This window comes from Littorina saxatilis, linkage group LG6, assembly GCF_037325665.1.
Source record: "Littorina saxatilis isolate snail1 linkage group LG6, US_GU_Lsax_2.0, whole genome shotgun sequence".
Taxonomy (NCBI): domain Eukaryota; kingdom Metazoa; phylum Mollusca; class Gastropoda; order Littorinimorpha; family Littorinidae; genus Littorina; species Littorina saxatilis.
The window spans coordinates 21,171,110-21,197,609 of NC_090250.1; the positions used below are offsets into that span (position 1 = coordinate 21,171,110).

Sequence of the window (26,500 nt, forward strand, 5' to 3'; positions counted from 1 at the left end):
GCCAATATTTGAGGGGATTTTTTCAATTGTAATAAGTGCACATAAACCAGTCCAATCAATATGATTAGAAGAGGAGGAGAAGGAGTAGGAGGAAGGGAAGAAGGAGGAGGAGGAGGAGGAGGAGGAGGAGGAGGAGGAGGAGGAGGAGGAGGAGGAGGAGGAGGAGGAGGAGAAGGAGGAGGAGCTGCAAAATACATTCTTAGAGGAACAAACATTGAGACGGAGACGAACACAGTGACACTGACACAAAACCAGAGACAGAAAGACGCCGACAGGGAATTAAACTCCGATGTGGTGTGGACAGATAGAGGGGAGGACAGAGAGATCGGAGGACAGAGAGAGAGCGAGGAAGGTTGTTGTTGTCTGCGGACCAAGTTGACTTTGTTGCACCCTGACACCCAAAGCCCAACTGGTCCCTTCTCTTTGCTCGTCCCTGTGTGTCGGTGTGTTACCAGTTGCATGTGCTGTCGTTTGTTGCACAGCCGCTCTCCCAAGTCAAATTTACTCGCCTGCCTTTTTTGGCTAGCTGCTTCTTCTTCGTCTTCTTTGCTGTTTTAAAAAGATTTTTTCTTCTTCCGTGTATCTGAACTTTTGTTTTTCTGTCTCAGTCTCCTTCTCGCTCTGTCGCTCTTATCGGATCGAACATCTGTCCTTTGCTCATTTTTGTCTGTTTGTGTGTATGGTATGTGTGTCTGTCCTTGTGTCTGTCCTTGTGTCTGTCCGTGTGTCTGTCCGTGTGTCTGTCCGTGTGTCTGTTTGTGTGTCTGTCTGCCCCCCTCCCCCATACTTTAATGCTGTCTTTCTGGGTATGTGTCCGTTTCTTTGTCAGCTTTTGGTTGCCTCTTACTCTCTGTATATATGTCTGATTGTGTGTCTGCATAATTGTCTGTCTTGTCTGTCTGTATCTGTCCTTTGTGATAATCATCTTTCGTATCGTTTCTCACTTTTCTCTCTGTGTGTCCTCATCTGTTTTGTACCTCACGTCTTCTCTTTTACCCCATGGATTTGGTTTTGTGGATGCACAGTGAATGCAAGGGCGAACAACAGTGTGTTGGTTTTGACTCATTACGCATCTTGAACTAACGAGGGCGTTGTGTAACGGAGGATGCACACTCGCATTTTCTTGCCCGCAGTTGTCAAAGTTTTCAAGTTTATTTTCGTCTTGTTTGCTGTTTTCTCTTTAAAGTTGCATTCCTTGTAGAACCTTTGTTTGCTTTACGAATCAGACTTTTTGTGGTTGCCATCGTGTCATGCGTTGTCTACGGAAATGTAAAGGGACTCTGGTAATTAATTGCAGAAATGTTTGGTTAAGGATGTCGAAGTTAGACTTGCAATTGTGATATTTATAAGCCCTTTTAACGCACTTTTTCTATTTGAATTCAAGTTCTGCTTCATATTTAATTGGTCCATTCCTTATGTTTAAGCCATTTTTCAAGGCTGTTTGGCACCTCTGTGCTGTGATTCAATTTCACTATTGCAATTAGAAACGAACGTTTTTGTTTTTAATTGTTATTAAAAAGACCTATGGATATACACTTGAAACTGTAAAACTTCACTTTATAAAGTCTTGTACCATAAACGAAGAATTACCAGTATCAGTAACCCAGTGGTGTGGAACATGTTCTTCTCATCACACCACTTAACATTTTTGTTTAAATTTTTTTTTATACCACTGTGATTTTTGTCTGCAGTGTTAATTAATCTCTGCCAGACTGGGATCAGTGGTTTTGAGTGAGGAGTGGCTGATTGGATGTCATTAGTATTGCGTGTAATGAGCGGTGTCCCGTCTACTCGTGTCAATTTTGCCTTTCTTTCCTTCCTCTCTTTAATTTCACCGCCTGTCGGGCTTGGAGTGGACGAGACAGAACGTGAGAATAAGTGGCATTGATTTTTATGACAGTTTTGAATGTTCACCGGTCATTAACAGTAGCACGCGAGTTTGGCTCAAGAGTAATCAAAGTTGTGAAGAACCTGGGGAATTTGTACACATTTTCTCCACTAGCAATTGAGGTTTTATAGGTCTCGGTTTTTGTCTTGTCTGGATTCTATTATTCATTGTAGGATAAATAAGTTGACGTGGAGGATTTGAGTGTAAGGATTTGTAATCGTCGTTTTCTTTGGACAGACCGGAGAAGTTTGAATGTTCTAGTCATTTGAATAGTTTCTGAATGTAACAACTCTTGCCCAATCCCGTTGAATGCCAGATGTACTCTTTCTCTCCCTCCTGCATGCTCCCCTCCTTCCTCCCCTCCTTCCTCCCCTCCGGAGACAGACGGACAGACACACAGACACACACATGCACACCGCCATGCACACCCGCCTAAATCTTACCCACCCTCTCCCAATATCGGACAAATATCGTTCTCACACCTGCGGTGATTTTTGTTGTACCTAATTAGTAGATCTCCCGCCAACTAACTGCAATTTGTTTTTGTCAAAATATGTCAAGTAAGTTCACAGATGTTGACACCACTGAAGCAGAAGTCATAGTTAAGGCCTGTTTGTATCGCAAACACATCAAACTGGAATAGACACTTCACTTTTACCCCGCTTTTCGGACTTCGGAAAGTGTTCATTGTTCTGCGAGGTACTTCCGAAACTGCCAACAGCCCTTCAGCCCCACTCACACACTCGACTCCGCCGCCCTCCCCCTCTCCGTTTCTATCAACCCCTCCGCAACACAAACGTCGTAAAATAATTCAGATTTACACTCAATTGTTCATTGTTCCTTTACAGCTACGGGACGCTTAAAAGCCATATTTTGTTCCTCCTACCCAACCAACTCTCTCCACCCCCCTTCCTCCCCGCATCACTCTCCACTTCTATCCGCCACCACCCCAACGCAAACATCGTAAAGTAATTCAGATTTTACTCTATTGTTCACTGTTCCTTTAGGTACTTTCGTGACGCTTTATAGCCATATTTTGTTCCTCTTACCCAACCAACTCTCTCCACCCCCCTTCCTCCCCGCATCACTCTCCACTTCTATCCGCCACCACCCCAACGCAAACATCGTAAAGTTATTAAGATTTTACTCAATTGTTCACTGTTCCTTTAGGTACTTTCGTGACGCTTAATAGTCATATTTTGTTCCTCCTACCCAATCAACTCTCTCCTCCCCCTTCCTCCCTGCAGCCCTCTCCACTTCTATCCACCACCAACCTAACACAAACATCGTAAAGTAATCCAGAACTGACTCAATTGTTCAATATTCTTTTAGGTATTTCTCAAACGGCCAATAGCCATATTGTGGCTCCACCCCCATCCGACCCACTCTCCTCCCTTTCTACCCCCTCCCCGCTTCTATCCACCCCACCCCAACACAAACATCGTAAAGTAGTTCAGAATTTACTCAATTGTTTATTGTTCCTTTTATAGGTACTTCTCAAACGGCCAATAGCCGTATTGTGGCTCCACCCCCATCTGCCCGCTCCCCTCCCTTCCTACCCCCTCCCCGCTTCTACCCTCCCCACCCTAACACAAACATCGTAAAATAATTCAAACCTGACTCAATTTCAGTCTAATCCACCCAACATTGCGTACACTGTCACGCTGACACCCGTCCTCCACCTCGCACTGTTCAACTATCCCCAGAGCAGCTTTCGTTTTGTTGAACTAACTCGTTGTTACCCGTATTGATTACGCTGGGCCCAATCTCAAGAGATTCCCACCTTGGGATATTGCAGGGCTGGAATTCCCTGCAAAGCAAACACTTGTGAATCTCAGGTTTCCGTGTGTGTGTGTGTTGTTCGCGCGATAGGGTTTGTGGGTGTTTACAAGATGGGATATGACTGTGACATTCTCTCCAGGGGATGCTGGGTGGAAGTGTATTAATTTATGACTTTTTTTTCTTCCTCTATGGAGTTTATGATGAAATAAGCCTGTCGTTAAAATGTTTTTCACAACATTCAGATACAAACTGGTATGAGGTACATAGTTACTTGCCCCTTCCCCCTCCCCCACTCACACACTTATAAAATTCTAATAGAAAACAAAATGAAACTACGCTGAACTCAACAACACTTGAAACTGGCTCAGCCTGTATAGTAGTTTTACTTGTGTGGCCTGTTCACTTACTCACTAGTAATACACCAAGTATCAGTATTCTGGTCTTATTATTACTTTGAGGTCTTCCATTCTGCCGTTTCTTTCGCGTCTTTCAAAACTACCAAGTAGGCCTATATTAGACTTTAAAATAAGCGCAAGGTATGCATACTTACTCTGTTTTCTCTTTCTGTGTCAATGGTCTTTTCTTTCATATGCAAAGCAGTGTTTCTGAAGCCATTGTGCCGTTCCTCTCGTCTCTGTATGCCTACCTTCGTTTGCACTACTGGCGTGAATTCTCTCCCGCTTACGGAAAAACAAAATTTTCTCCCCAACGTGTATGCTGTCTAAACAGCTTTAAAGCATTGGAACTGATTCATTCCTGTTTCTTTTAGGGCCCCCGAGGCGTAGAAACATCCTTTTTCTTGCGTCTGTGAAAACTCCGTTCGCATTGATACAGTGCAGATGTCTATCTTCTTCTTCTTTTGCGTTCGTGGGCTGAAACTCCCACGTACACTCGTGTTTTTTGCACGAGTGGAATTTTACGTGTATGACCGTTTTTTTACCCCGCCATTTAGGCAGCCATACGCCGTTTTCGGAGGAAGCATGCTGGGTATTTTTGTGTTTCTATAACCCACCGAACTCTGACATGGATTACAGGATCTTTTTCGTGCGCACTTGGTCTTGTGCTTGCGTGTACACACGGGGGTGTTCGGACACCGAGGAGAGTCTGCACACAAAGTTGACTCTGAGAAATAAATCTCTCTCCGAACGTGGGGACGAACTCACGCTGACAGCGGCCAACCCAAATCCAGCGCGCTACCGACTGAGCTACATCCCCGCCCGTGCAGATGTCTATGATACTAGGCTTCTGTACAGTGGAATACCACTGTAAGACCCTTTCTAAGACCCCTCGATTTAAGAATCCCCTCTTTCTCTTTTAAGGCCTTTTCTATTATTGTCTGTGCCTAACCTCTGTACATTTTCCTCCATATTAAGACTACCGTCTTTTTAAGACCTTGTTTTCTCAGATTTGTGGAAGTCAAGAAGGGTGTTCCACTGAAGAATTCAGTTTTCATCATGTCTGTACGGAAACATGTTTTCTGCTTCCCACAGAGCAAGCACGATGTTTGAAAAAAAAAGAAACAAGTCGCGTAAGGCGAAATCACTACATTATTTTAGTCAAGCTGTGGAACTCACAAAATGAAATTGAACGTAGTCCGCCGCTAGTGCAAAAGGCAGTGAAAGTGACGAGCCTGTTTGGCGCGGTAGCGGTTGCGCTGTGCTTCATAGCACGCTTTACTGTACCTCTCTTCGTTTTAACTTTCTGAGCGTGTTTTTTATCCAAACATATCATATCTATATGTTTTTGGAATCAGGAACCGACAAGGAATAAGATGAAAGTGTTTTTAAATTGATTTCGAAAATTGAATTTTGATCATAATTTTTATATTTTTAATTTTCAGAGCTTGTTTTTAATCCAAATATAACATATTTATATGTTTTTGGAATCAGAAAATGATGAAGAATAAGATGAACGTAAATTTGGATCGTTTTATAGAAACATTTTTTTTTTTTACAATTTTCAGATTTTTAATGACCAAAGTCATTAATTAATTTTTAAGCCACCAAGCTGAAATGCAATACCGAAGTCCGGCCTTCGTCGAAGATTGCTTGGCCAAAATTTCAATCAATTTGATTGAAAAATGAGGGTGTGACAGTGCCGCCTCAACCTTTACAAAAAGCCGGATATGACGTCATCAAAGACATTTATCGAAAAAAAGAAAAAAACGTCCGGGGATATCATACCCAGGAACTCTTATGTCAAATTTCATAAAGATCGCTCTACACACACACACGCACACACACACATACACACACACATACACCACGACCCTCGTCTTGATTCCCCCTCTATGTTAAAACATTTAGTCAAAACTTGACTAAATGTAAAAAGAAAGAAGCAAAGAAAAGCACTTGAACCGAGCGTCTCGCATTCTGCAGGTTAGCCGGAGGAGAATAAACAGTGTTGAAAATCCCCCTGCATTTAAATCAATAAAGCCGCTTGCAGGTTATACTTTAACGGCCGCCCGTCACAATGGCGCCATTTTGAAAATCACAGGTTTCTTTATCTGACAGACTGCTATTAGGGGACAGAGAGAGGAAAGAGTCCTCAGTTTTCTGCGAAGAAAAATGATAGGCGCTAGCGGGGATTGTGTCTTTTTTTCTGCGCGGAAAATAGAGAAAAAGGTTTCATTATTTTTGGTGGGTACTTTGGGGTTTTAACGCCATTAGTACTGTTGTTATAGTTGAGGTAGCAAGCCGATTATAAGTGCTGCTTTCGACTGTCACCATATGCGAAAATAAGCCCGCGGTGTATGTATTTCTTCTTTTTATTTTCTCTTCTTTTTTTCTCCGTTCGCGGCAACAAACTGCAAAAGGGAAGTTTAGGTATCTTGTTACAGATCTGGCTTTGTACGAGGATTTTAGTTTCGAGATGAGAAGGTAAGCTACACAGAAACAGAGAACTTGTCTTTTGTGTTTGTGTTTTGAAACCTTGTGTAATAGTAAGCAGTGGAATGTCTTTGGTGACAGAAAACGTTTGGGACATCTTTCGTTTTAGTATATCATTGCCATAAATGTGTCTTTAAGTGGGGCGAAAATAGTTCTTGCTTTGAGAGTTGGGTAAAGTCTCTGTGTTTCCTTTCAAGCCGCAATTTCTACAATACTTCAGACCGTTTTGTGGGTGTAATTTTGGGTTGATTTCGACAACACTGGGGACGGTTTTTTGTATGTGGCCTTTTTTCTCCATTGACGTCGAGGCAAATACAAATTGCCGATCTAGAGATTTGTGAACGGGTGTGATGAGTACCTCTATAAATCTCTATTCAACGCTGATGAAAAAGTAATAGTATGTACCAATAATTCCGTGGAGCGACCACCGGTCGTCGTTGACAAAGACTTTTTCAGTCTCTTTGAATTCCGCTGTTGGTCTTTCCTCCTGAGTCGCTACAGTGAAACCCCCCTTTTAAGTCCCCCCGCCCCCTTAGACCTTGCTGTTTTAGATTTTCTGTTCAAAACGTCTGTAAATGTTACCTCTCTTTACAACTACCTCCCTTTTTAGACCAGATTTTGGGGTCTTTATAAGTGGGGTTCTGGTATTCTCGAGACAAGCTTGAAAGAAGCCTCAATGAATGCGGAAAAGGGGGCGGATGGAGGGTCTGGAGGGGGCTTTGGGGTGTCCTTGTTAGGTCTTGCCGGTGGATTGCACGGCTGTCATTTTAGATATCGTGGTCGTAATTCAGCATTGACTTTTAAAATCCTCGGTTTTCATGAGTATAAAGCATGCACTTATACAGTTTTGCCTCGTTTCATGTCGGATTCTACAAGTAGACTTGGAAGGGTAAAAGAGCACAAAAGGGGCATCAGTACATGTCATATTTTGACCGCGAAAAATTGTAAGGTTAATCGTAGATTGGTCGTTTCCGGTGAAAGGTGAGCGGCGGGCTGGGTTCTTGGGTGGGGGGGTGAGAGAGGGAGAGAGAGAGAGAGAGAGAGAGAGAGAGAGAGAGAGAGAGGAGAGAGGAGAGAGAGAGAGAGAGAGAGAGAGAGAGAGAGAGAGAGAGAGAGAGAGAGAGAGAGAGAGAGAGAGAGAGAGAGAGAGAGAGAGAGAGATTTTACGGCACCCAAACGCACGCCTGGTGTCATACAAAGAGGATGAAGGCACTTTTCTGTCACCCTAACATTAACCTTGTCTTGTTATACACCTAACCCCTTCATGTCACCGTGTCGACGTCATTCATCAACCTGAATCCAGCTAGGATGCTACGAGGATTTTGTCATCAGTGAATACTTATAGTAGAATAGGCCCACTCATGTATCTGCATTTTAAAGCCCACTCTTTGATTGATCGCAACAGGCTTTTTCGCATGTTATTCTAAATTTCTTTTTGATTTCCAATTTAGCAGGTTTTGAAATATCAGCGACGTTATCTGATTCTACCTGACATTACTTGCCACGCATGTGTCTGAACGCCCCAGTGCTTTGCCAGTAAATTGTAAAGTTCTCTCTCTCTCTGAATCTGTGTGTGTCTCTCTCTTTTTATCTACGTCTCTGTCTCACCCTCTGTTGCTCTCTATCTCTGTCTCTGTTTCCATCTCCCACTATGTGTGTCTCTGTCTTCCTCTCACTATGATTTCGATCTTTTTCTCCATACTATTTTCCCTCTCGCTTTTGCTTTCTGTGTTGTCCCTTCTCTTCCACTGTGCAGAAGATTTAATTTTTAATTTTTAATTTTTATTAATTTTATTTTATTTTATTGGTGAATGACCCTACTATGTAACTCAGTATCCTACAAAACACTCACTTAAAACCAATGCCGTGGGAAATACACTCTACAAAAGTTCAAAACGGTACATGTCAGTACTCATGAACAGTAAAAGTCTTACCCCCACGAACGTAATAATCATGTGCCTGACAACCAAACACACTTTTCGCCTCCTCATTGACTAGTTCAGGCAAGCAAAAAAAAAAACTATAAAAAAAAAAGACAACAGGTTTTTTATATGAGGAAAACCCCCAGAAACTTGGTTATACGCAAGGATCCTAAGTGAACATACACACAGATAACAGTGAAAAAAGGGTAGCCTCCCTTGTACTCATGGTGTCTTGAGTTATGGGCCTTCTTGAATCGCTCGTAAAAACGTCACTGCACCCAGACGTTCTTGCACTTGATGGATAACTCTCAGTGTAACGTATACTGTCGGAGACAGTGAAAACGAGGCTTTAAAATTAATGTAGGTTAGATGCGCAGTGCAGAGGTATAAAAGAGTAAAAGTTTAAATGACTCCGGAATTTTAGCGTATCACCAACTCTTGTCCCAAATAGAAATAGTTTCTGTGAGGACGTAAACTCCCCCCTTTCGTTCCGACTGCGGAACGGTGCTAGCAGGGCGCTACGAATAGGGTTATTGGAGAGATTAAAACTGCACGGAAAGACCCTTAACTGACGCCTTATGGAAGCGACAAATTGCTGCTAAGTTTGCTTGGATTTTTGTATTTTGATTTCCGAGTTGACTTAGCCTCAACAGTTGCGTCCTTGTTATGTTGGATTTTTTTCTACTGTTGTTTTTGTTGTTGTTTGTGGTTGGCTGCTTCAAGGTCAAGTGAACTATATTAGTTTTGTGCGACAAGAGTATAGCCCCTCCTTTGGGCAAGGGGTGAATCAGAGTTTTCTTATACCACTGTCAACGGAGATAAGAATTGCTTTCTTGTTCTTCCTGCCCCCCCCCCCCCCCCCATCTATCTCTCTTTCTCACTCTCTCTCTCATTCCCTCTCATTCTCTCTCTCTCAGTCTCTCTCATTCCCTCTCTTATTCCCTCTCTCTGTCTCTGTATCTCTCCCTACTCTCTCTATATCTCTGTCTCTGTCTGTCTGTCTCTCTCTCTCTCTCTTTCTCTGTCTGTCTCTCTCTCTCTTACTCTCGCTCCCTCTCTCTCTCTCTTTCTCTCTCGTCGGGATTTAAAACAGTCTAAAAATACATTACAAAACTGGTGCTATCACCTGTGTAAGACAGTTATCTCTACGGTACCGCTGACCTATTCAGGTTTCAGCAGTTTATTTACAAGAAAACAAATCCCGCGGATAGTCGAAAAGCAATCTGTTTTTATGGCGCAGTGATATCATCTGCACAAATACATCACCCAGGCGTTTGCCTTTTGCCTTCGGAATGTGAAACGCGTCTCTGAGGTCAGCGATAGATGCAATGTATAAAAGGAATCCATATCCACAGGGGCCTATTTCTTCAAGGAGATTTATTTCGAGAGGTTCGCTTTTATAGGGCAGAAATGCAAGCAAACAATCCGACGATTTTTTTCTTCACCCGCGGAGGGATTTATTGAAAAGTCCTGTTTACCGAACGGGAGATAAAGACGAGATTCTTACAGCACCACGCCTGCCCCCTATAGCCTAGTTATAGTGGCACTTTTTTTGTGCTCATGGGTTGGCTGAGACCAGCTGAGCGGCCCAAAATGTCCTTATCATCACGTTCTTCAATCAGGAAATGAAGTTCAGATATTGTTTTTTGTGTGTGTGTGTTCATTTTTGTGTGTTTCTCTTTCTGTGTGTGTATGTATATCTCCTTCCCTATGTTTCTCTCTCCCCCCTCTCTCTCCCTCTCTCTCCCCCCCCTCTCTCTCTCTCTCTCTCTCTCTCTCTCTCTCTCTCTCTCTCTCTCTCTCTCTCTCTCTCTCTCTCTCTCTCTCTCTCTTTCAGTATATGTTCAAAGGACAGGTTCGAAGATTAGGCTAAGCCTAAAACCTTTATCCTTTTGTAATAAAGTTCTGAGTTCTCTCTCTCTCTCTCTCTCTCTCTCTTTCTCTCTCTCTCTCTATCTCTCTCTCTCTCTCTCTTCCTCTCTCTCTCTCTCCCTCCCTCTCTTTCTCCCTCTCTTTCTCCCTCTCCCCCCTCCCTCTCTCCCCCCATTTCTCTCTCTCTTCCCCCTCTCTATCTCCCTCTCTCTCCCCTCCCCCTCTCTCTCTCTCTTCCTCCCCTCTCTCTCTCCCTCTCCCCCTCCCCCCTCTATCTCACCCTCTCTCTAAGTTTTTTTTATATATTTTTTTATACTTCTGTAAGCTTCTCGCTGGTGTCGGCAGATGTGAGGTGAAGGCCCTTGACAGGGCGCAGATTGCCATCGACATGTGGGTACAAATATCTGCCAAAACATCTTAATGGCTCTGTGATGATTGACAGCTATTTATTTTCTATTTCTTTGCCTTCTGCAGTATTTTTTCTCTGACGGGATTTCTACATTTTTTTAGTTGATTTGTTGTTGTGCGTATGGAGGTACATGTATTGGATTAAAATCTGAATCTGGTTTCAACATCAAGTCACTGATTTACAAATGGCTGCATATCACCGGTAGGTGTCTGAGAATGTAGAGAAACGAGTAATAACTATTGATAAGAACAGTATGATTTACATGTGATGATACATGGAGTAGCATGTACAGCGTAACATTCTGCCACGAAATACCTCTTGTTTAACTTTAGTGTGTGTGTTTAAAAAAATTTTTTAGTCGAAATACTGCAAGAGTTGGTGATAATGTGTTGTAGACTTTTCATTTTATCTACTGTCGTCGACTCCTGCGCTCTGTTTAATCTCTCCAGCTTTACGTAAGTACCTCAATTTATGGTTTATTGACGAACCGAAGCTGGGAACTCAACGGGTTTACAGTCTACGCCTGAAATTGAGTTCTTGAAATCGTCAGACGACGTTTAATTTCCTGAATCGTTTTAAATGTTGTGCGTCACACCCCAGACTGTTTTCTTTGAATTACCGCCATTTTCAACTGCAGACCGCCCCTCCCTCTCACTTCTGCATTTGCCCTACCTCCTCATCTCCCCCTTCCTCAAAACCACAAAGCCATGAAGTTGTACGCAAGGTCCGGGTAGTCTTCGCACGCTGTAGCGACGGCGTAAAGTGCCTATTAACTTCAACACCACTTCAGATCATGCAAAGCTGTGTCAATATTTCTCTATCTGACGCTTGCAAGCGCTTCTTCTTGCCGAACGTTCGGCCAGCCAGGCGTCTCCGCTGATGCGTGAGCATATGCAAAAAAAAAAAAAAAAAAAAAAAAAAAAAAAAAAAAAGAGGAAAAATCGTGCAGTTAATTTGAGATGCGTCAGTCTTCCCCATCCTAATTGGTATGCATCAGGGTACATGCTGAGGAGGCTGGCGTTGAGAGGGGTTGGGACGGGAAGGGGGGATTTAGACGGGAGCGTGAAGGGTTGGAACTAAGAGGAAAAGAAGAAGGAGGAAATAATGAGCCCCAGGAATGGGATGCAGAGGTCTCCGGATTTTGCATTGTTGGCACAAGGAATATTAGCTTTCAACTCTCTTCCCCTATTTTTTCCTGTTCCTTTTTCTCTGACAGCATTTTTGGCAGCTTTACTCCGGCAACTCACTTAAAGTGATTACATGGGTGCCTAGCCTGCCGTGTGAACTTCTTAGAACACTTGAAAGCGAGAAGTGCATTCTTGCTCGATTTTCCAATAAAGTACTACGGAATTCAAGAAGTTGGAACGTTTTGCCCTCTGTCTCCAGTTGATTTCAGAATGGAGCATCGTGTGTGATGATATTGAAACATTTTTAACCGTGCTGAAGGCAAGCTGTAGAAATTCTTTGTCATCTCTCTCTCTCTCTCTCTCTCTCTCTCTCTCTCTCTCTCTCTCTCTCTCTCTCTCTCTCTCTCTCTCTCTCTCTCTCTCTCTCTTTATACCCGTATTGGCTTGTTTGCTTCTGCACATAGGTTGTTAGCAATACACATTAGGTTACTTATATGTCCACACGTCAGGATACGGTCAGTGTTTGCTGTTTCTTACAATACTTTGATAGGCCATCCATCATCCAGTGTTTGCAAAATACACCGAAGTGGATTACATGTCAACTCGTGTACAAACAGAGACCAAGCTTTTTCCAGAAGACTTTTCTCATGTTCATTCATCAGACCCCCTGTCATCGTCCAATATGAGACTAACCACAGATTGAAAAGAGCTTTGAAAGACCCCCCGTATCCCTTCATGATTAATTAGACTGACCAGAGAAACACAAGAATGTCGACCAAACCCTCATAACCGTAGACTGACCACGCACAGAATTTCTTTGGGAAAAAATACCCCAGCCCGGTCCTCCTTCAATATTATACTTACCACACATTCTCATTACTTTTGTCAGATCACCCATAACTGTTCACGATTAGACCGAGCAAGCGCAGAGTTCTATCTGATTCTTATAACACTTTGGATATCCCCCCCCCCCACACACACACACACATACATACAATCATCGTTCAATATTGAACCACAGACTGCCCCCCCCCCCTTCTTTACCCCCATTCCCGACCCGCCCCTCCCTCACCAGTTATCGTTCAATATTGGACTGACCATTCCCATTAGGCTGTGTCCATCGGAAGACTGCACGGGATGGACATCTTGACTGGAGCCAGTCAACGTTGTGTTGTAGAGCTTGCTCCCGCTGCTAACTTCATCAGCCATCATCCATCATTTTGTCAGCAGCCCGGAAGACATCCTTGCTGCAACGTTCGGCCTTCTTGTGCTGTTTTGTCTGATAAGTGATAAAATCTGGTGTTTGCTGGAATCTTTCCTTTTTGCATCATTTGTTTCTGATACTGTTTGGTTTTTCTGTGAATCAATTCCCTTGCGCTGTTCTGTCTGATACTATCCGGTGTTTGCGTGAATCTGTCCTCTTGCGCTGTTTTTTTTTCTGGCTGAGGCTGGCGTTTGCGTGAATCGGTATTGAACAGAGTAAGTATAAGGTGTTACTCCGAAAACATGTTAGCAAAGAGATTCAAGGCAGCGAAGGCTAAAACATCTTTGATGTTAGTGTGAGGAGCTGTGTTTGTTGTTTATGGGAGGCTGAGACTTCTGTTTGCGAGCGTTGGTGTTGATGTTGTTAGACATAGCCCTAGCTTTCCACATGGTAACTGAGGTATTGAGCTTTGAGATTCATTGCAGTCAGTACAGATGAAGAAAAGAAAAATTGAAGACGCAGACAATATTTTGCATGATTAGAGTATTAAAGAACACAGAGGATTAATAAAGGACAACCGTGGCGATAAATTAAGCACTGCTGAGATCGTAATTCATTTTCTTGAAGCACGTATAATTCTCTCTTGTCTCAGTTGGAATGCAGGCAGCCATTTTTTCTTCCCAAGACTGCCCCCCCCCCCCCTTCTCTCTCTCTCTCTCCCTCCCTATCTCAGTCTCTGTCTCTGTCTCTGTGTGTGTGTCTATCGCTCTCTTTTGTCACGTTAACTTCTCTCTCTCTCCCTCCCTCTCTCTCTCTCTCTCCCTCCCTATCTCAGTCTCTGTCTCTGTCTCTGTGTGTGTGTCTATCGCTCTCTTTTGTCACGTTAACTTCTCTCTCTCTCTCTCTCTCTCTCTCTCTCTCTCTCTCTCTCTCTCTCTCTCGTTCTCTCTCTCTCGTTCTCTCTCCTCCTTCTGTCCCAAGAAAAAGAATCCCCGTTTTGAGACAAAACATGATCGGGTATCGTGATGGCAGACAATACCCCGTCCTGCCCCCATCTTTGAGAGATTTACAGACGGATACAGACTTGTCTGATTCCAATGACCTTTGTGTCTGAGACAATGCCCTCCATATGTTTATTTCTGATACTTGCCACAGATACAAGCCTGGTAGCTAAGGTTTTCATCAGCGTGGTGTGTGTGTACAAGGAGTGGTTGGGGAGTGGGGGTATGAGAAAGAGAGAGAGAGACACAGAGAGAGTGAGAGAGAGAGACACAGAGAGAGAGAGAGAGAGACAGAGACAGACATACAGAGAGACAGAGAGAGAGACAGGCCAGACCACCAGACCAGACCAGACCAGACCAGACCAGACCAGACAGACAGACATAGAGAGAGACAGAGATATACACCAAGAGAAAGAGAGACAGCGACAGGGAGAGAGCTACAACACCCAGTCTTACAGCCGAAGAGAGTGAAAATAAATGCAAGAAAAAGATGCATTTTATGTGAAAGCCACCGTACTTAACTTTCACTTATGCGGGGATTCAGTTTCTGTAGCCAGGCAGTTTGGAGCATTCAGAATTCAAAATTAGAACAAAAGAAAGACTGAAAAAAGAAGGAGAGAAAGAAAGCGGACTTGGTCTATTAGGCGTTTTTTACGCTCTATATTCGAAAGGAAGAGAAGAAAAAAGCCTATTTGCATGCCCTTTTTGCTCAGCATTCAAGGCACAGTGCAGCTCACAGCCTTCGTTTTGCGTTTTTGTTGCAGCTGAGTGCATTGACAGTTCAAAAATCCTCCTATGGTAGTAAAACAAACCCAAAACTACCCAACGACGACATCTGTGAAGCTCGACAGTTTCTTGTTCACGCGAGTGCATAAATCAACCTAGTTGTTACGTGGTGTTTGGTCGGAGTTCGATTCAACTGAGTGATTCCGGCCTTCATTTTTGTTTTACACAAACTCATGATGACGTCTGACATAGTTTGCTTAGTGACGTGTCTTTTTGTGCATGATGTGGTGATCTACCTGATCTAAATTTAGATCCAAAAATAGGCCAAGACCAGCCGGGTCCGAGTACGAAATTAATTCGTAAAAAAATCGCAGTTCTTGACTCTTTGGGTGCAAGTCAATGAAACTTGGTAGTTCTTCTAACGGATAGCTGCCTGAGGTATGACTAAAAGCCCCAGGGGCTCCGTGCACCTGGATTTGACAAGTTCAGTATCTTTAATTAGTACCATGCCAGTGCCATCTTGATTGAAAAAGCTGTATACGATTTCATTTTATCACCTGCACAGGAGATTAAAAAAAAAAGCAACAATACAATTTTTCTTTTTGTTTGTCTTACAAACTTTATTCCTGTCTTCTTGAATTTTTGCATGCTTCATACCCTCCCCTCCCTCTCCCCCTCCCCCCCCCCCCCTCCGGAAGAGAGAAAGGGGTGGTGGGGTGGGTGGTTGTGAGGCATGCACCTGTGCCCTTGTCTTTAGCACTAATTACTTCTGCGCATTTTGTCGTCTCAAATCTCAACTTGAAGTATAGAGTTTCACTGCCGATTTTCGTTTTAATGTATTGCTAGGGGAGAATATTTAAAAACAGTTAACAGCCGTGTGTTTTTGAAGACTCTCGCTCTCACTCTCTTTCCCATTCTCTTTCCCATTCTTTCTCCCATTCTCTCTCTCTCTCTCTCTCTCTCTCTCTCTCTCTCTCTCTCTCTCTCTCTCTCTCTCTCTCTCTCTCTCTCTCTCTCTCTCTTTTGCCAACTCGCGGTATTTGATTGTCGGAGTGTCGGTATGTCAGCTGGGTCTGTTTGTCTGTCTGTCTGTCTGTTTGATTTACTTGCCTTTCTGCCTGTCAGTTTCTCCGGGTCTCTCACACATCACCCACCCCCTCCTCCTTTTTTTCTTATAATTATATTCACCCGGCGGCTCACGTTTGATGCGGGTACCTGTGTGGATCTGTTACACCGGGTAGAGGGGTATAGCTTTAGGTATAGGCTGAGAGAGACTCGGAGACAGAGAAAGGTCGAGGAGAATTCCAAGGTAAGAGAGAGATGCCTTCTGTCTGTTTAGACAGCGGCGTTAGAGTTTTCCCCGGGAATCAAACATTCCCCCTTGTTCAAATCTGACCTTTCCCTGTCCGTACCTCCGGCCATCATGTGCTGATCCCTACTGTATACACTGTGCTGCTCTGACGTATACAGGACGTCTATGTTGTACGAGAGAGAGAGAGACAGAGAGAGAGAGAGACAGAGAGAGAGACAGAGAGAGAGACAGACAGACACACAGACAGACACACAGACACAGAGACACACACACACACACACACACACACACACACACACACACACACACACACACACACTAGACAGTACTGTGACTACACTAATATCCCACAGACGTAACCAAAACATAGTTCCTTTATACGTTGCATTCTGTCAGCGGCACAGACAGATTACGGTGAGGGGGGAAACACATTTCTTGGCACATGTCGGGCCCTCTTGCCCGTTCTTATAGATGCCGTGATAATGTTGGCCCCCCAAAACTTAGCCGTTTCACCGTTGCACATACAGCCGGCAGATAAAATACCTGCCATGCATTTCCTACAGCGGATCACACGGCTAAGACTCGCGCAAACTTTGGGGCAACAATAGACTCGGCTACGGCTTTGGATATCGAACAGAATCAAGCTGTGAGGTCCTGCTTTTGGGGGCGACCGCAAGGCTTTTGTCCCCACGAATGGATCTCATTTATTTCCTTTTAATATACAGGCCCTCACACATCGCAAACACTGACAGGCTGCAGGGTTGGCCAAAGGCCGTGAGAGAGTCAGTCTAGGGTTTATGAGATACAACTTCATTGATTTTGATATATTCTTGCACGGGAAGACCAAATATATTGGCCGCACATTGAAGTATTACAGGACGTGTGTCTGTTTTATTGCTTTGCTCAGGCGGACATGTTGGTATTGCTACAAGTAGAGGGTTGTTTTTATTCCCTCGCCGTGTTTTCGTTTCAGTCAACTGTGTGGTCTGACGAGATCTTTTTTGTATGCACAGCAGCTGTCAACGAACGAGATATACACGAGTGTGAATTAAAACTGGACAATTTTGGAGGATGTTTTATGAGACAGAGCACACCTGCGTGTTTGAGATGTAAATCGTGGTCTGCTCTATCGGCTAGCCAATTACATGTTCAACTCTCCGCCTGATATTGCTCATTTTTTTTAGTGCTGTTCTTTTCATATTTGTGTATGTTTTTCTGTTTTTTTGTTTGTTCGATGGCAAACAAGATTTGTTTTGCAGAAAATAGTTCTGTGGATTGCATTTTCCGATAAATGGGGTGTTCTTTTCGTTGAGTCTGAACAGACAAACAAACAAACAAAAAACCAGTCTTGGCATACATATATAACCTTACAAAGACTTGCATCAAGATTTGTGGTCTTTGGTCTCAATCAAAATGAAACAGCCAAGACTCGTTATGAAAAACAAGAATGTGTTGTGGATTCGTATTGTCGACGCACAGAGATTTCTTTTGCATACTGAGTTATAAGGCAACGTAAAGTCCTTGCCAAGAAGTGGAATGCATTTTGTGACAGATCTCATCAAAAGGTGATATACCCTTTGTCCCCTTTGACATCACAACTGACGTCATTGTGTGTAGGGTAATTTGTAAAAAGGAAGAAGTGACGTTGCTCCACCACTCAAAACTCTTTTCTGAAAGAGTAAGGGTGAATTTTGCTCCATTGTATTCTGGTTGTCATTTACCATTTTTCATCTCTTTCTCTTCTTTTCTTTCCCTTTTCTTTGCTACTCTTGCCGTCCAAACATGACATATAATCAATGAGGAGGTTTGTAAGTGAACAAAACGTGTCCCGAAAGAAGGTGTCAGGTTTTTATCCTCGCGTTGTCAGCTTGCGGTTTCGATTTGAGAATGAAAATGGTGGCTTTATTTTGTCGTTGGAGGTCCATTGAGTTGGTGAAACAGCACGAAGCCAGAGAGCAGACGTGTAGGTTAAGATGGGGCAAGAAACTTATAGCCATTTTCTGACTTTTTAGTTCGTCATTGTACGACACAGACATGAGCACAATGAATGGATAAAAACGTTTCTTGCTACGACACTCACTCGATTTTATTTAAACATTTGTGCTTAAATGGACGGTGTTTAGATGAATTCGCATTCGCGAAGACTTTTGACTTAATGAAACTCGATGGAAAGTATGTTGACAACTATTGCAGGCCACCTAACCTACAACCTCCCATCCACCTCTTTTCTGTATAAAGTTATGAAAAATGGTTTTTGGTGTAGAATATGAACTCTGGAAGGTCAGAGTAATTTAGATAAGTCCACTAGTTAATTCTTTCAAAAAAATATTCAAGTTACCATCCGTTCGTCCATCCATGTTCCCGTCCATTCCCTCTCTCTCTCTCTCCCCCCCCCCCCCCCCCAACCACATTCAATTCCACAATCCACTGGGGTAAGACAACACTTTTTGCTGTAGATTTGTTCTCACAATCGATAAGAGATGCATCACACATCAAACGGCGACAAACCGGCACGGTTGGCCTAGTGGTAAGGCGTCTGCCCCGTGATCGGGAGGTCGTGGGTTCGAACCCCGGCCGGGGCATACCTAAGACTTTAAAATTGGCAATCTAGTGGCTGCTCCGCCTGGCGTCTGGCATTATGGGGTTTGTGCTAGGACTGGTTGGTCCGGTGTCAGAATAATGTGACTGGGTGAGACATGAAGCCTGTGCTGCGACTTCTGTCTTGTGTGTGGCGCACGTTAAATGTCAAAGCAGCACCGCCCTGATATGGCCCTTCGTGGTCGGCTGGGCGTTAAACAAACAAACAAACAAACAAACGGCGACAATTAAAATGCAAAATATTACTAACACCGCACTTCCAGCCACCTTGCAGTCACGCACGAACAAAGCCGCCAGACCATGATGACAAGCTCTGTTAGCTCATAGCACGTGCAACAAGACGTCTTTAGCCTCGTCACAAAGACTGCTTACACGGCCCGGCCAGTGAGTCACAGCGCCTGCTTTCCGTTCCGCCTGGGCGAAGATTGATCGGAGGTGGTGATCAGAATGTCAGTATCGATCTTTGTGTCAAACGGTGCGTGATTTGCTGGCCCACAGGATTGACGATGTCTCGTTGATGACGTCTTGTTGCTGTGTTGTAAAAATCAAACTTAGCGCTGGCGGAACTGTCGGCAGTGGCTGTTGTGTGGAATGTTGCGCGATCGTTCGAGAGTTTGGAATTTTTGTTTTGACTCGATCCTTTTCTTGAGGTTGTAGAATGTGTTTTTGGCTCACGTAAGTGTAGCCTATGCGATCGTAACTTTGTCTCTCTCTCTGCGTGCGTTTGTGCGTGTGTGTGTGCGTGTGTGTGTATGTCTGTGGTAGAAACTTTAACATTTCCGAGTCTATGTGTGAGTGGTTATCCAAGACTATGGATAAAGCTCGCATAAGATTACGTCACGGTCAAAAGTGTTTGACGTCAATTAATGCATCATGACGGCATGCCTCCCTGTAGTCTTTCTCTCTCGCGTGGTGTGTGTGGTCTCGGTCATTGTTATTTTGAGCGGGCCGAGACTATTTGGCAGTCGTGTCCCTGTAAGTAGGCTACATGCAGACACAGACAGATCTAGATCTAGTGTCTCTCTTTCTTGCACAGTCGTCACCTAAGCTTACTGTGTGTGTGGGTGTGTATGTGTGACGGAGTGATTGAGTTTGTGTTACTGTTTGTCTATTTCTTACGTGAGCCTTGAAGGCTTCGCCTCTTGTTAATGAGAGTTGTGCACGAATGAGGTGATGAGAACGAGCGTTTCGACATGCACGAATAGTGTCAATGTAGCTTTTTGTCTTATGATTTTGACTCTGTTCCTTCCTGACTTCCCGTCCTTCTTCGCTCCCTCCTTCATACTTTCCGCCATCTTCATTCCTTAAAGATAAGTCTCAAACAATTATTTACAATTATTTTAAGAACATTTCCTGTTCTGTTTGCAGGTCGCAACGGTGATGTTCGCTACAGCCTGGTCGGGGATTCGAACCTGCATTTCATGGTGGACCCCGTGACGGGCACCGTGCAGACCGCGGCGCCACTGGATCGTGAGACTCAGGCCAGCTACAGCATCACTGTCATGGCCACTGACCAGGCTGAGGACCCGGATGACCGCAAGTCCACCACTGCTGTTGTGAGTAGTCTCTCCTTTCAAAACGAATTAGAAATTAGAGATCTTTATTGTGGGTAAGTGTGTAAAAGTTCCTTTTTTGAGTTCGTATGCAACCTTTTTGTGTGTGGGCGTCTTTTATTTTATATATATTTTTAATATTTTTTAGGTGTGGCTTTTAGATGGATTGCAGACTAGCAGAGATTGGGGAGGGGTTGGGGGGAGGCGTTAAGAAGATAGTGTTAGATGTTGTTTGTTCGTCTGTTGATGTCGATGGTCAGTCCGGTACGTTTAAATACACGCACGACAGACAGAAGGAGTAATACTGGTGCTGTGTACGGCAGGTGACGGTGGGGCTGCGCGACATGAACGACTGCTACCCCCGCTTCGCCAGCGCCAACACCACCGCCGTCAAGGAGGAGACGCCCAACGGCACCGTCGTCTTCACCATCTCCGCCAGCGACTGCGACAGCGGCATCAACAGCGAGGTGACCTTCACCCTGGCCCCGCTGCCCGGCCTGGGCTACCCCTTCGCCTTTGACCCCAACAGCGGTCATCTCAAGGTCAACACGGCCTTGCGGCGCGAGCGGGTGGCCAACTACTCCCTGGTGGTGACGGCGACGGACGGAGGCTCCCCGCCCCTGTCTGCCACGCAGATGGTGCTGGTCAAGGTGGAGGACGTCAACAACAACCCGCCCAAGTTCTCCCGCCCCGAGGGCTACCGCAACACCGTGGCGGAGGACGTGTCTGTGGGCACCAGCCTGCTCCGCGTTGAGGCGACGGACGAGGACGAAGGCCTGAACGGCGTGGTGCGCTACTTCATCGTCAGCGGAGACGAGAGCTACGACTTTGCCCTGGACATGGCCAGCGGTGTACTCCGCCTCCAGAAGCAGCTGGACTACGAGCGCGTGCAGCGCTACACCCTGACCGTGATGGCAGAGGACAGCGGGGTGGAGCGGACCCTCTCCACCAACACCACCGTCACCATCACCGTCACCGACGTCAACGACTTCCAGCCTGTGTTCGACGACTCGCCCTACGTGGCGTACGTGCAGGAAGGGATGGGGTCCGTGCCTGTGCATGTCACCACGGTCAAGGCTCGTGATGAGGATTCCTCCGAGAACAACCGTGTGGCGTACCAGCTGCGGGATATCGGGCAGGAGGTGAAAGGCTTGTTCAGGATGGACCTGCTCACCGGGAATATCTCTGCGCTCACCGCCCTGGACCGGGAGACCACTCCCATGTACACGCTCACCATCATCGCTACCGACTCCGGTGAGTACTGAGCTTTCAACTTCGCGTCGTCGTCGTCGTCGTTGTTGTTGTTGTTGTTGTTGTTGTTGTTGTTGTTGTTGTTGTTGTTGTTGTTGTTGTTGTTGTTGTTGTTGTTGTTGTTTCTTCTTCTTCTTCTTCTTCTTCTTCTTCTTCTTCTTCTTCTTCTTCTTCTTCTTCTTCGGTGTCTTCTTCTTCTTCTTCACCGGTGTCTTCTTCTTCTTCTTCTTTGTTGAGTGGTGATTTCTTGAGTGTGCTTTACTTTGTGTTCTCTTTGAGAACTGTTGTGCGGATCACATAAATAATGACTTCTTATCTCTGTGGTGCGGGTCCCGTTTGTTTCTTTTGAGTGCTTATTTTATCATCTGTTATTATGTTTTCACTTGTGTGTATGTGTTGTTATGTGTCTTTTTCCTCTCAAACGACTCAGCTTGAATGTCTCTCTTGTTTTGTTTGTTTGTTTGTTTGTTTGTTTGTTAGCAGCCCTGTCTATTTTCCTTCGTTTGAATGGGTTTGTCGGTTTTAATGTATGCTTGTAAATCTGTCTCTTTCGATTGTGTGATTTTGTGTCTGTTCGTAGGAGTGTTCGTTAGTATATTTGTCTGTCCTTCTGTTGAATTTATGCTGGTCATTTCTCAGAAAAATTATAGTTCTCGTTCGAAAACTGCACCAGCCTTTTTGTATCTACTTTACATTCTGTTTATGTCTATCTCTATACTTGCAGTTGTGTTTGCTTGCTTGATTGCTGGGCCTTTAGTTAAAAAAATCAAAAATCTTTTTCATTTATCTAAAAAAAAACACCACTCGTTCTAGTTTCAAATCTTCACATGCCTGGCCTTTTCCAATCTAGTTTACAATCTTTCTCTGTCTGTTCCGCGCAGTTGCAACATCACCGCACGTAATCGCTGCAGCCGAGGCTTTTAGCTCACATGAAAGACTTTGCGGAAAATCTGTTCTCTCTTGTGGTTTGCATTGGCTGCACAGATTGCTTAAAAGGCTTGGCTTCCAGCCATGCGCGCTGATTTATTCATTAACTGGAAAAATTCAATCTCGATCAATTAAGACCAAAACATTGTCGTCTGTCAAGCGGTTTAAAAAAAACTTGACTGCATGTGTTTTTTGTTAAAACTTGATTTGGTGGTAAATTGTGTGACTGATTCATTTTTGACTGAAATTCCCTGCTTTTTTTTTCTCTGTGTGTGACTCTGTCTCTCGCTCATTTTCTCTCTCTCTCTCTCTCTCACTCTCTCTCTCTCACTCTTTCTCTCTATTTCTCTCTCTCTCCTGCCAAGCGAACAGCAATATGAAACCAGGCAATTTTGGACTTGACATCGCATGCAGATTTGAATCATAATATGGATACACGCAGCGCGGTGGGAATTATTCTGCAAATCGGAAATTGGTTCTGACACTCTCTCTGACAACACACACAGGCAGCCATTTCACGTGCTCGCCTTTTCTTCCCGCCATCCTCTTGGCCAAGATGGATGACGGTAGGCATGCCCAGATCTTGACTTCCGGTAGTGAGGAGGACAAGAGTTTGTAGAAGCTGCGCGAGATTTGTCTCCCTTGAGCAAGATTTGTCAAGATTTGGCTTCCTTGAGCAAGGTATCACTGTCTCTCCCGAGCAAGAGTTGCCTTCCAAGAGAGATTTGTCAGGTTCAGCTGTCCCTTACCCCTTCTCTCTTTCTTTCTATCCTTTCGTGTCCCATCACTCTCTCTCTCTCTCCCTCTCTCTCTCTCTCTCTCTCTCTCTCTCTCTCTCTCTCTCTCTCCCTCTCTCTCTCTCTCCCTCGCTCTCTCTCTCTCCCTCGCTCTCTCTCTCTCTCCCTCGCTCTCTATCTCGCTCTCTATCTCGCTCTCTCTCTCTCTCTCTCTCTCTCTCTCTCTCTCTCTCTCTCTCTCTCTCTCTCGTATTTCCTTCTGGTGAGCTTCGTCGCTGAGCTGCAGGAGTTGTTTCTCCTGAGCGAGATTAGCTGCCCTGTGCTCGGAGGTTGCCTGAACAACCCTTTTCGACATGGCCGCTATATCACGCAAACGCCATCGATTTGAAGTCTTAAAGCAAGAACCACACCGAGCCAAGATTCTCAGCGGCGACTGAAGTCCATCAGTCATCCCGTTGACCATTTTGTGCTCTCTCTGCTGGACCCATCCATTCTCCTGTCACCCAGCTCTTTTGTCCTTTTTGGTGTAGCTGGAGGTAGTTTTTCTCTTTTTCTTTTTTCCCCTTTTAACAACTTTTTTGGCCTAAGAGGTCTGCTGTCGTCTGTGTTCTCTGTGGAATTTCTGATGCGCCTGCCCCGAAGCGAAGATTTCAAGATTGTGTCACTCACTCATTCTCGCAGATGTTTTATGGACGTGGAAAATAATGGCGGATTCTTGAATCATGCAAACTTTTCTCCAGGCACTTTAGAACTTGTCGTTTCAAAAATGCTGGTCTGGTTGGGTTACTAGTTGGTGGTTATTTTCTTTTTTTCTTCTTCATGGTGAAACTTTATAAACTTTTCTCAACTTTCACAGAAGGCTGAACAGGCCTGAGATGCACAGTTGAAGCAGTATTTGAACAGTTTCTGAACTTTTACAGGAGCAGTTTTGAACAGCCCTAGTTGAGTTGATCTTGAGATAAAACTCGATCTTCCATCCTTTCTGGTCACAGCAGTACTTATGCCTGATTCTTGAAACTTTCAAGAGGACATTTTAAGCAATAAGAATCAGAGGTGTTACTTGTATCGGTAATGTCTTCATCGAACGACATGCATTTCCTTTATCACCTCTTTTCATCTGACAAGACGAGTATCTCGTTCACCGAGAACACAGCTCTGATTTTATTGAAGGAGCAACACCTTATCTTCAATTGTATTCTCTGAAGGGTGTGCGTCGTTTGTAGAACTAGAGAGATAGATTTTATGGGAAAAGTAGCGCTATTTTCTCAGCTCCTTTTATGTTTTCCCCCAGCCAAAGACATGGCTGGTTCATGGAGAGAGTTGATCAGTGTTTTATTGGAGAAGTCAGCGCAGGACGCACCGCCATTGTGCTTGCACCAAGGCCGATAATCATCTCCGGGGACCGAGGGGAGATAACTTCCTCTCCCTGCCACGGCCAAGGTCCTCGTGAGCTTTTTGTGTTCCTCGTTCTTGAACTCCGACAGTCTTTGCTCGTTTTCAGGGAGAGATGATAGTTATTTGGCTTGCAGGTGCTACAAAACTGCACTCAGTGAATTTATGTGCGAGTTATTTTGCGTGTGGGCTGCCAGATTAAACAGTATTCCTGTCCTTTGTTTGACTGGGAACGGGTTGGGATTTGGTTCGGAAAACTCATCAGTGTTTCATGAAAGCCTATGTGCTATTCAGCTGTTTAACTATCTCGGCTTCGCAGTGTTTATACCAGTATCGCATTCGCTGGCGGTAAGCATAGGTCACGAATCTCTCTTGCTGAGATCGAGGTTTGTATTTGTTCACATGCAACGAAATAACAAAACTTGCCATACTACGAACACAGTGTTTTGGTTTCCATAAGAATGTCGAAGCTATGTCTCTGGGGGAAAAGCTGCTGCTTTTTCCTTGTGCTGTGTCTTACAGTCACAACTCTGACTCAATGACTCTTTGGTTCAGCCAAAAGCCCGCAGACGGCGGTCCTTACCACTGAACCATCGTGTCCAATAACTTGCTTGTCTAAATCCAGGGATCCGGACCGGAGAGGCGTTATTATAATTCTCACATGGAATAACGCATTCATATAGCCGGGCCCTTTTATTATTCAGCCCTCGGCTCACAACCAGCTACAGGCGCCTCACTTCAAATTGGTGATTGTCTTCTGTGGGTTTTGCCGCAATTTGGAACCGGTCATTTGCATGTGATTAGCGGTTCACACAAAAATGTGTGGCTTGCAGCTGCACATGCGCAGCGAAGTACGCGACCGAAGCTTGTATTCTCAGAAAAAAAGAGAGTAATTCTAAAGTACACGCAGAGCGCAAATAGTCTTGAATAGTGGAAACGGACATCATGGGCACACACATGCGCCTGTACGGAATGGACCCAGAAGGGAATGTAAATAAGAAATGGTTTCTGTCTTCGGTCTGTTTGTATTGGTGCCTCATTGTGCACGAGGGAAAGAAAAGACCATTACATTTTACCTTCTCCAGACCCCCCCCCCCCCCCATGCCCCTCCCCTCCTCTCCTCGGACCTTTCTTTCTCTTTTTATATTTTGATGGATAGGTAGAGGCGCTATTGAAACAACAGCACACCAGTTATTTATCTTTTCGTTCCCTTGGCGTCTCAGATTTACAGTATAAATAATGGAACCCCCTTTTGAAGACCACTCAAGAATTTGTTGAAAATCGGGTAATAGAAAGGAGGGAGTCAGACTTAAAATGGAGGTAAATGTAAAGCTTAATTAGCAAGGCGAAAGGGCGTCTTTTGTTGCCGAGGAATCTTAAAAGGAGTAGTAGAGGGTTGGGCTTTGATGACGGAACCAGAAAAGAAAATTGCTGATTGGTACCAGGTAGGAACAGGAAATAAGCAGAGTACCGCTATGTGTACGATTGCTCAGTTTTAACCAAATATTCGTTCGACGAATTGATTATTAAGTATTTAACACGCCCTTGCAAGCCTGGCAGTGCTTTTACAAGGTTGAAAAGAGTAAAAGTGTTCCAGTTTTAAGAGGGGAGAGGTACGGAGCAGATAGATAAAAACATTTAGCTGCACCTGCGATTGTTTGTTTCCCATTGTTGTCATACGAGACGGTTCTTCTTTTCGGCGTGTGTTCTTGGATAGTTGCCCGTTTGAACACTGTGTGTGTGTGTGTGTGTGTGTGTGTGTGTGTGTGTGTTTGGTTGTGTGTGTGTGTGTGTGTGTGTGTGTGTGTGTGTGTGTGTGTGTGTGTGTGTGTTTGTGTGTGTGTGTGTGGGTCTTAGTGTGTGTGTCTGTGTCTTTGTGACTGACTTGTGATTCATGTCTGTCTCCATGCA

General features: G+C 44.5%; 1 protein-coding gene across 1 annotated transcript in view; it reads left to right on the top strand.

Moving 5' to 3' along the window:
* Nucleotides 1-26,500, top strand: part of LOC138968732 (cadherin-related tumor suppressor-like) — a 170,316-nt gene that overhangs the window by 86,902 nt on the left and 56,914 nt on the right. The window contains exons 6-7 of the mRNA XM_070341364.1: nucleotides 20,098-20,285; nucleotides 20,606-21,536. Of these exons, the coding sequence (XP_070197465.1) occupies nucleotides 20,098-20,285; nucleotides 20,606-21,536 (1,119 nt within the window). The remainder of the gene's footprint in view (nucleotides 1-20,097; nucleotides 20,286-20,605; nucleotides 21,537-26,500) is intronic.